This window comes from Nematolebias whitei, chromosome 2, assembly GCF_014905685.2.
Source record: "Nematolebias whitei isolate Nwh7 chromosome 2, NemWhi1, whole genome shotgun sequence".
Taxonomy (NCBI): Eukaryota; Metazoa; Chordata; class Actinopteri; order Cyprinodontiformes; family Rivulidae; genus Nematolebias; species Nematolebias whitei.
In genome coordinates, this window is record NC_056499.1 from 18,198,694 (window position 1) to 18,209,664 (window position 10,971).

Sequence of the window (10,971 nt, forward strand, 5' to 3'; positions counted from 1 at the left end):
TTGCTTTGGCCCCTGGCCTGTCAGTCACCTCCTCTCTGCCACGGCTGCAGACTCCCAGTGTTTGTGTGCAGTTTGGAAAAAGTTCTATGTGTGTGTGCTGCAAGCCCGTTTGTAATATGCATATAATGCATTTATAGTATAAACTTCTCAATGAAAAGTCGGTCATGTAATTTAAGTAGATATATTTAATGACATTGTACTACCCCTCAAATTTCTTTACAGGCTGACTTTTACTTCAAAAGGGTCAAACCTTGTTATAATATTTTTAAGAAGTTTCGACGCTTTGTTTTCACTCATTTTTAAACGCTTAAAATACACAGTGACGACCGTGTGCTTTAAAAAATAATGTAAAAAAAAAAAAAAAAAGTGGACGACACATCACTAAAATACAAGGAAAAAGAACATCCAAAGTGAAAAAAAAAAGAAAAAGACTCGCAAAAATGTCCAAAGCCATTGGCGTTTATTTCGTATTTATGTGTGCGGTTTGTTTATGTCTGGTTTATTCTAAAAACGAGCTATCACGTTACGTCGAATGCGCCTGCGCTAAAATATGACGCCATATTGGAGAAGTCGTTCAACAATGATGACATTGGCATGTTATTTATATTTATATTGCTCTCTAGATTTAACAGTGTAAAAGCTGGCAGTGTATTAAATCAAGCTACTTCAACATACATTGCAGGATTTGTTGCGTGCTATGTGTGTAAAGCATCTTTCATAAGAACCCGTGTCGTTGCCCTGAACCTACTTGCCATTTTCCCCCCCTTTCTTTTTCGTCAAGTCTCGCGAGAACTTCCCTTAGCGCGTTTCCTGACTAACTGCTACAGGAGCTGGTGAAGACGGGGATAAAGAAACGACCACACATGTAAAATAATTTATTTGTTTACACATACGTTTTAGCGACGAGTAACATATTTATATGCAGCAGTATATTTTTGATACCGTGTTATAGCGCAGGGTTGTTAGCTTGCTAATCAGTTTGTCGTGTTGCACGTTTGACCGCTGATCTGTCCTACGGTTGGCCTGCTAATTCTGCTAACTGCTAATGCTATAGTTAACGTTTACACGGAAGATCGAGAGCAGAAATACTTTTTTTTTTTTTTTTTGCTAAAATACTGTCCAACACCTAGTTGATAAATATTCTCATCTGGATGTATTAACAAGTAGATAATATATTTAAGGGCGTAGTCACTTAAATTATGTGAATGAGTTTAAAGGTTACGTTAGCTTGCAGTCAACACTTTCGATACTGTTAGCTTATCGGAAGAACCGCTGTGTTAGCTGCGTGAATTAAGAATAGCTTCTGTTTTAACCATTAAGCACAGGTAAGTTGTTACCTGAAACACACACACACACACAAAAAAAACACTGCTTATTATTATTTCAGTTTCTAGTTATTAAAATATGTGTATTTTTAGGGAACATGTCTGGTTAAAATATTTGCATCAAAGCTGAACATCATAAAAAAACAACTTAGTTTAACGTATGGTAATAAAATCAATTGATAAAGTCATGTAAATATAAGACTGTAAAAATGCGATTTTTACCTTACATAATTTATGAAGTGTTGAGCTTTATTAAGCAGAAACATTTTAATTTATTTAACTGGCATAAGGGAGCAGACAGTGTCTACTGCTCATATGTCGAGCACTAGAGAGCTGATATTTTAAAGTATATATTTTATGTTTTGCCTTCTGTGTGATTTATTTTTTATGGCAGAAAGGATGTCTTCAAGTGAAGAGGGTTATGTGGTCCGGATCAGAGGACTTCCCTGGAACTGCACACAGGAAGAACTGGCCAATTTCTTCTCTGGTAGAGCAAACTTGCACTTTTTTAAAGCTGCGTTATAAAAGTTAATTGTTACATGGCATTAATCATCTTAATTTCATATTGACTGTCTTCAGAAGTTTATTCTTTTGCAATTTAAAGCATGACGCCTTTTTTTTTATCCTGCAGGAAACTGTTGAACAATAAAATTATTAAATTTTAACTGTTTTTTTTTTTCATATGACAAAGCGATGATTTGTGAGAGGGCAGTCGTTAATAAGCTTTTACTCCTATTTTAAGTATAATAGACTTAAAGAGTCAGTTTTGATTGGTCATTGTGATCGTGGTTTTTTTTTGTACTTTATTTAGTAGTCTTAAACAGAATAAATGAATGGCTTTAGTTGTTTTAGGCCTTTGCTGTTTATTTTTTTCGGTGTTCAAAGCAGTTTTAAAGTTAGTAGTTTCACTACAATCCAGTTAACTGAAGTGAACTTACATTAAAGCTATACCACCTGTTTTCCATACTAAAAACATGTTTCCATATTGGGATCACAAGAACACTTTAAATGTGGAAATATTTAAACCATACTAATTATGTAATTCCTTTTGACATGCAGACTGTGACATCGTGGGGAATGTAGATGGAGTGTGTTTGACCTATTCTAAAGATGGCCGTTCCACCGGTGAGGCATTTATAGAGCTGAAAACATCAGAAGATTACAAGAATGCCCTTGCCAAGGATCGTAATTACATGGGGCACAGATACATAGAAGGTAAGTATCTTATGCTCTAGGATGAATGTCTAAAAGTTGTGCTGAAGTTTACTTTTTTCCCCGATAAGGAATTTTCTTTTAAAGTCCATCCATCCATTATCTTTTACCCGCTTCTTCCATTTTGGGTCACGGGGGTTGCCGGTGCCCATGTCCAGCAATCACTGTGCGAGGGGCGGGGTGCATCCTGGACATGTCGCAAGTCCATCACAGGGACACATGGAGACAATCATTCACTCGCCCACTCACACCTAGGGACAATTTAGAGTTACCAATCAGCGTAACATGCATGTTTTTGTTCTGTGGGAGGAAACCGGAGTACCTGGAGAAAACCCACGTGATATTAATGATTTACAGTTCATGTGGGTTCTGTAGCCTTACTCATCAGTTCACTACAGAGTTGGACTTGGAGCCGGGTAAATGTTGTTTGTCAGTTATGAGAAATTCCTTGTGTGTGCACTATGATAATGATTGTTTTCCTTTTAGCTTAAATGATCACAAATGGCAAATATTTGATGTTTGTATGTCCATCTGTTTGTGTGTTGAATCAGTGTTTAAGTCAAAACAAAGTGAAATGGACTGGGTGCTGAAACGTAGCGGTCCTTCTGACAGCTGCAATGGCTGCGTGGTGAAATTAAGAGGACTGCCCTTTGGCTGTAGCAAAGAGGAAATCGTCCAGTTCTTTTCAGGTACATGAAGACAGAAATATTTTTTGGAGTTATTTGTTATAAATTGAAGTACACTGCATGTTGATGTAAAATATTTTTTGCATACTCGTTGGTCACGTAGATTTTTAAGTTAAACGTTAGTTGCTAGCAATTGTTGACAAAATGATCTTAATGTGCTAAAGGGCAAGTAAACAAAGAAAGGCCAACCAATTAAGGGAAACTTAAATATATATACTCAATGTGCACATTATTGATTACTTCGTTAGTACTATTACCTTCCCAAAACTAGTACTGAAAAAAAAAATATATATATGTAATGCAAGATATTGGTATAAATAAAATTTCAGCAGATACCTTCATTTAAGTCTAATGACTGGATAGTTTTTAGAGCATTGGAGTGTAATTTCTATTATTAATATATCTAAACTTTTTTTATATAAATGTAAAACCTTTAATGTACAGTGCCAATGTAATGTACCCAGTGCCGTCATTTAAAATTTAAGTTACTGTTTCATAAAAAGTTACACTGCAAACTAGGGCTGTGGGATATATCAAACATACTCGATGTATCGCAAGATTTTCTATTTACAATTTATAAAATGGCTCTATTGCAACCATAGATTATTATTAGACTTGAAAATCCATGTAGTGCTTTTTCTCCCATCTGCACCTCCAAGTTCACACAGCCCCCTCCTTCTCCCTCTCTGAATACAAACACAGCACCTCGCCCGTGCGCGCTACCCCCGCCTCCTGCTTCTCCAGGTGTGTGTGTAGGGGGGTGGGTTTAACATGTAAGTAAACAGAGGAGAGCAGCTTAGCTGCTGTGCAAAAAGTAAAACAATGGCTGTTATTTGGAGATGTTTGGATTTAAACTGTCAGATGAGCAGCAGAAAAATGTTTTCTTTAGACAATGCCGAAAACAAGTCCTGACAACAGGTCAGAACTAGAAATCTTTTTCACCATTTAAAACAGCGCTATAATTTAAGTTATATGCTACAGCTCCAACTGTGTTTTCAGCCTCCTTTCTTAAAACAAAGCACGGGTCAAAACATTTATTAGCCGTGCTGTGCCTTATGAGAGGAACAGTGAGAGATGCCGCGACATTAATAAATCAGCAGCTTATCATATCAAAGACACAGTGCTTAGCGGCTAACAAGATGTAAAATACTAAAAACAGGAACATGTCTGCATTGGTTTGTGCCATGAACTTAGCAGATGTTTGAATATTGAGATAGATATTGTATATTGCGATTTATCTTAAAAATAATGATATATTAATTTTGGTCCATATCATGCAGCCCTACTTCAAACAGCACTTAGATCAAGGCTTTCCACCTTGTTATTGCTTTACAACTAAAATAAAATGTTTGTAGTTGAGTCACAAACATTTTGCCACTCATCATTCAAATTGATTAATATGACTTTTTTTGCTATGGCCTAGAGCATATGTGTCAAACTCAAGGTCTGGGGGCCAAATGTGGCCCTCGTTGACATCTTATCTGGCCCCTAAGATGTCATTTTAAATGTAAAACACTTTTGTCACTTTATTTTTTTCAGTAATCTTTGTTGTAAACAACTGCAACCAATAAAAGATGTTGAGTATCTAACTTGAGTTAATGTAGATTCTGAAACCGGCCCTTAGTTTGAAAAAGGTTTTCATTTTGGCCCCTTTTGTAAATGAGTTTGACGCACTGGTCTAGAGGCCGTAACACTCATCATTGTTTGCTTATGTTCATGGTTTCTGCTCTGTTCATTAAATATTAACTTTCTCATATGATTCTTCTAATATCTCTTGTGAAAGGGTTTAATAAAAGAATGAGCTGGGCTGGTTTGTTAGAGGACCGACAGTCCCATAAAACTGATCTGGAGTCTGTATTATGACACAGAGCCTCAACTTCAAATAATACTAAGATTTAAATGGAAGGGAAAAAACTATTCTTGTAACTATTTCAAACATACCGGTAGTTAAAACAAAATTCATTGTAATCTATATTGTAGAATAAAATGTTGCATCAAAATATAACTTGTAAACTGATTCCAAGCCTGTTTTTATTATTATTATTATTATTATTATTATTATTATTATTATTATTATACAAGTGTCAAGCAAGTTTAAATTCAGACTCATGAGATTCTCACTCTTAATGAAGTTTTACCAAATACTACAGTTATTGTTTAATCATGACACATGAATCCTGAAAGCTCCACTGATGCAGTGGGTGTTGTTCACTCATTCCTACCAGTCTACCTACCGACCTATGTATTTATGTGTGCTTGGGTTGAAGGGTTGAGAATCGTGCCAAATGGGATAACTCTGCCAATGGACTACCAGGGGAGGAGCACAGGGGAAGCCTTCGTGCAGTTTGCCTCAAAGGAGATAGCAGAAAAGGCTCTGGGGAAACACAAGGAAAAAATAGGGCACAGGTGGGACAGATGGGAGAGGGACGGGCTGGACTGGGTTGGGTTTCTATTTCAGCATTTGATGGGTGATCTATTAGAATGATTATGATATCAATGAGATTGGTTCTTCTTTCATTGACCAATAAGTATGGGCTGGTTTGTGGATTAGAAATGTTGGTAATAACGTTGGGTGGGGAATTAAATATTAACAAGGTTTTGGGGGGTTTAATGCTAAAAGGCAAATTTTCAAGCTGGTGTGGACATTTTATGTTTTAAACTGTTTAGTGTTAGACAACACCTGAAAATAGATGATTTATCAATAGTTTTTTTTTAATGCTGAGATATAGTTTACAGTGATGTAGGGATCAGGTTTTGCTTCTACCAGCAAACATCACAGTGATGCTGAATTAGAACAAATTAACACAAAGATCTTTTAAAGACGTGTTTACCTGTAGGTAGCAGTAGTACGGTTGACGTTGATTTTTTTTTAATTGCATTTGTAATCCCAGCTAACAATGATATGTTTTTTTTAAGGTTATTATAGACATTCAGACTACTATTAAAATGTTTATCTTATCCCTGTGTCAGTCATTTGTTTCTGTAAGCAATATTAAGCCATTTCTAGGTTTTAACCCTCTCCTGTGCTTGCCTTTTATCCCATGGACCTCTCATGTTGCAGGTACATAGAAATCTTTAAGAGCAGTCGCTGGGAGGTCAATGGCCAACAGGAAGATGTTCCCCGGCGGGGAATGGGAGGCCAGAGACCAGGGCCTTATGACAGACCTATAATGTCAGGCCCAAAGAGTGGGCTTTATGGGACCAGTCGCAGTGGGTCTCTGATGGACAACATGAGGGGTGCAAGTGGTTATGGAGGAGGTACACCGACATTTATATACATGTTACTGATTTGAATCTCATTTAACAAATGAGCCCCCCCTAAGTTTTCACCTTTTCTAAAGAAAGCATTCACAAATGGGTTTTCTGTCCCCACAGTAAGTTTTATATAACTTATATAAAACAATCTTATCTAGTTTCCCATTTCTTGCTTCTGTCAATAAATTTTAATGGTCCAAAAAAAAGAAAAGCATTGATTTAGCTTTTATGTTTTTGATGTTTGTTGTAGTAAAGTTTTCTCTTTTTTGCTTCGTGTCTAGGTTACAGTAGCTTTGACAACTACAATGGTTTCAGCAACTACTGTTATGGTAGCAGCATGTTTGATGAGCGAATGAGAGGAGAGCGGGGAATGAGAGGTAAAGTTCGAACATTAATTACCTTTGGGAGTTTGGAAAACAAGCATGCCTCCAGTTTTGTGCAACTATTGCAATTATTGATTTATGTTTGTTTATATATTGGTAATAAATTAGCATTTCAAAGACTTGTAAAGATTTACAGAGCGGAACAACAATTTAAAACTACTATTTTTTTGTTATGATTAAGACTAAACCAACATGAGTTTTATCCAATGAGGATTTTACCTAAAAAAATATGTGTGTGTGTGTGTGTGTGTGTGTGCGTGCGTGCGTGCGTGCGTGTATATTTATTTGGAACGTGAAGACTGAGTATTTAAATAAGATGTTTTAATAAAATCTCATATCGTGTTGTTACATTCTGTTAATGCATTTTAAAACTGTAATGCTCATTGTTTCTTTCCCATCAGGAATTGGAGGCCATGGTTATGGTGGACAGTCTGATGGTGGCTCATGTTATTACAGTGGCCATTTGGTGCATATGAGGGGCTTACCGTTTCGTGCCTCTGAAGGAGATATTGCAAAAGTAAGAAGACGAGCTTAATTTAAAAAATTTCTTTCAAAAATATTAACCATGGCATCCTTCAATAAGTACCAGCAAATTAAACTTTTTGTCAGAAAAAAAGAGAGAGAGGAGGGGATTAATATCCCTCGGGCTATTGTTGTTACGCCGTACTGTTTTACATTATTTGTGTTCAGTGTATATCTTAGATCCTTATATACCGGTTTTTTTTTTTTACTTTATATTTTTGCTATTGGGTGCAACTGGGACCCTGTGTACATGCTTTTGTTCCACCTCATGTACAACGTTTGATGAAACGACAATAAAATTGACTTGAACTTGAAAAAGTAATGAAATCTTCTCAAATATTTCTTGGATTCCAGTAGTTAAAAATAATGTGCCAAAAATTGTACACTTTCATTGCATTTTTGTACACAGGGAAATGTGCTGAACTTTTTGTTCCTCCCTCATGTTCTGTGATTTTTGGCTCTGGTGTATTTTTGAATGTGCATGTCGTCGTCTCTTTAGTCACAAAACTCTCATCAGTAAAGTAACAATATCAAATGGGTTTATTTACCAGATTAGGTTGAGGATTTTGATCATTCCAAAACCTGCAACTTCTTGAGCAGAATATTTTTATTTTTATCATATATTTATTCCTGGTGTTTTTATTTTTTATTTCAGTTCTTTGCTCCTTTGAATCCACTGAGAATTCACATCGACGTGGCGCCTAATGGCAAACCAAGTGGAGAGGCAGATGTGGAGTTTCGCTCCCATGAAGATGCTGTGGAAGCCATGTCTAAAGACAAAAACCACATGCGTATGTGTCTGTTTTTCCTCCCTTTAACGTTTTGTGTCTTGTACTTTGACTTTGGTGATATTTAACTTGATTTAAAATTCACAGCTTGTTTAAGACAAACACTATTTCTGCCTCCTTAGCTTGTTTCATACAGGACAACACACAAATGACTTCCAGGACTTTTTAGATGCTTTGGCTCTGACTGGTAGTGAGGCGGTCAGGCGGAAATATTTTGTTGTAAATTCATCAAAGTTTCTGCCAATGACTGCTGCAGGTGTTACAGATAATACTAAAGGCAGTAAGACAGCATTAAACAGAGGGCCAGGTTGATCAGGGTGAATGATGTTCTGTTTCATCCCACAGAGCATCGTTATATTGAGCTCTTCTTGAACTCAACATCCAGGGGATTGTCTGAAATGAGTGAGTTCCCTTTCAAGCATTTGTAAACCAGTTAAGCTTGGAATAAATTACTGATACTCTAGTCATGAGAAATACCTCTATTTTTTTACAAGCTTTTCTATTGTTTTAGGTCGTGGCAGTTACTACGGTAACTCAGGAGGCGGCGGAGGCTCACGAAGCAGCGGGCTACGAGGACTGTACTGATGCTGTCACTGATCCATCCTGGCTTTTGTTTGCATTTGTTAAAACCACATTTAATCAACTAGCATTTCCCTAAGGAGGAAAGCTGATGGGAAGTCCCTTATTTATGCGACAAATTTATTTAGTGCAGTACCGAAGTACAACTTTACAGACGTCTCCAATCAGCAGCACTATTTTCCACATCATACCGAAACCAAATGAAGAACAAAGCAGCTTCTCACTGTTAATTTGTAGAAACTGTAATGTGTGTTGGACCATGCAGGACATCTTTTTCCCAATTTTTTGTGACAATTGGCTATTGTTTTTACGGTATTAACACAATTATAAAAAGATGTTGCAGTTTGCAATGAAAGGGTGCATTTTCTTGTAATAAGAAATCAAACATTTTTAGTGTTCTAAATTGACTCAGTTCAGAAAGTTTTCAATGCAAAAAGCTGAACCAAACTTTGTTTAGAGACTAATTGCTGTGGCGTTCGTTTAATGGAAGTTAGCTGGTACTGCAGCATAGTCACGTGGAATGTGATCGCTCATAATGTAACTTGTATATGTGAGGGATAATTACAAACCTTTCTTTACATAGGATTGTTTTAAGTCTGGCTTTGTTTATTCTAGTTTTACTTTTTTTCTTTGTAAGACCATCTTGACACACTGAAGAAATTTGTATTCAATTTCAGATCAGCTTTCCTGGTTTGAATTCTTTCATAGTTGATGCAGTGTGCTTTTTATAAATGTTTTCACAGTTCTTTACAAAAAACTTCAGTTGAATATTGTTCCACTCCCAGTGAGAGGAGGTGAAACAAAATCTCTATATTTGAGCTGTAACATAGCTTATGAAGCTGTTGTACATTTGCTTAATAAATTTTATATGGAACTCTTTGTTTCCCATACTTGGATGTCATGTGTGAAGATGAACCAGTACGAGTTTTAAAAGGAATAACTTCAAGGGCAAAAACAGGAAGAAACAATGTGTCAGTGTTGGACCCCATAAATGATAGAAAACATTAAATACAAGTTAAAGACTAGAGTAAATGTAAAACTTATGTAGTCAAGAGAACAAAGCATTTTGTCAATAAATTAAATTTTAGTGAATGATTTAGCTCAAATATTAACAGCACATATACAATGCGTTGTATCAATACTGTACATGTCTTAGTTGTTTTTAACTGGGAGATTTACATGGTCAGCATTGCACAATAAAAAACTGATGTACCGCTTCTGTAGAGAAATATTCTCACGTCAAAACAAGCTGTATGGAAATTAATACTTCCAGTCCATACCAAGTCTCACATTGTAAACAGTAAGTTCAAAACCAGCATATGGACTTTACCTTTTAAAAACCATCACTCAGACTTAAAACGAAGTTCAAAGGTTCAAACTTGTAAGAAATGAAGCAGTAACTTTTTTTTCTATGATATCTGATCACCACTCCACAATGACTTAAGACAAGTTACCTGATATGTGCACAAGTTTAGGTGATTTAAAAAAAAAAAAACTGATTGGCAAATGGTTCTTTAAGCAGAAACCAGTGGACTGAATCTGTTGGTCTTGGATCTTCAGTAGCATCCACTGCATCATCGTAGCTTTATTCTCAACTGGCTTGCTACCATGAAATGTTTTATGTGCACAATATAATAAAGGTACAGGGTTTATTTTGGCAACGTGACAAAGAAAGGTGGTAATATTCACTCTTTATAGTTTAAAATGGCACAATTAAAAGTAAACTTCCTGTCAAAGTCGGCCTCATCTAGAAGAGTGTCGACAGAGCTCAGCCTACTGGAAGTTTAAATTTCAGGACTTACTTGCCCCAAAGTACGATGAGATGTGTCCAGCAGGCCTTTCTCATACAACAAACTTCAAGTAGTGCCATTAAACTAAAGTAAACCAAGACTGCAAAAAAAGGTTGAATCATGTCATCTGGACTTCGTTTTTTTGTCCAGATGACATGATTCAACCTTTTTTTGTTGTTATATACCTGGATGACTGAGAAAACAAACTTTGTGTAAACCAAGACTGGTTTCAGTTTTTGGACCAGATGATTTTCACAGGTTATTGATAACTACTCTCTCAACATGACTGGATTTAACAAGTCAATTTGGCTTAATTTTGAGAATTTGTAAATGTTTCATTAAGCAGTTAATTTCTCACACACACAAATCAGGCTATAAAGAGTTGATGTTTGTAGTTTCAGGTTTATCCCATGCATTGTGATGAGAGTACT

At 36.2% G+C, this 10,971-nt stretch overlaps 1 protein-coding gene across 2 annotated transcripts; it reads left to right on the forward strand.

The window, feature by feature from the left end:
* The first annotated feature begins 787 nt into the window (after positions 1 to 787).
* On the forward strand, positions 788 to 9,399 carry hnrnph3 (heterogeneous nuclear ribonucleoprotein H3 (2H9)). Of its 2 annotated transcripts, none has more exons than XM_037697484.1 (11): positions 788 to 865; positions 1,720 to 1,812; positions 2,385 to 2,540; positions 3,089 to 3,226; positions 5,491 to 5,629; positions 6,285 to 6,481; positions 6,760 to 6,855; positions 7,263 to 7,378; positions 8,039 to 8,174; positions 8,517 to 8,573; positions 8,683 to 9,399. In XM_037697484.1, the coding sequence occupies exons 2-11, from the start codon at positions 1,725 to 1,727 to the stop codon at positions 8,754 to 8,756; spliced, it is 1,197 nt and encodes a 398-aa protein (XP_037553412.1). In that variant the 5' UTR covers positions 788 to 865; positions 1,720 to 1,724; the 3' UTR covers positions 8,757 to 9,399. The 2 variants fall into 2 exon arrangements, with proteins under 2 accessions (XP_037553412.1, XP_037553411.1); XM_037697483.1 differs by having other exon boundaries at positions 796 to 865; positions 1,724 to 1,812.
* Positions 9,400 to 10,971: the final 1,572 nt, after the last annotated feature.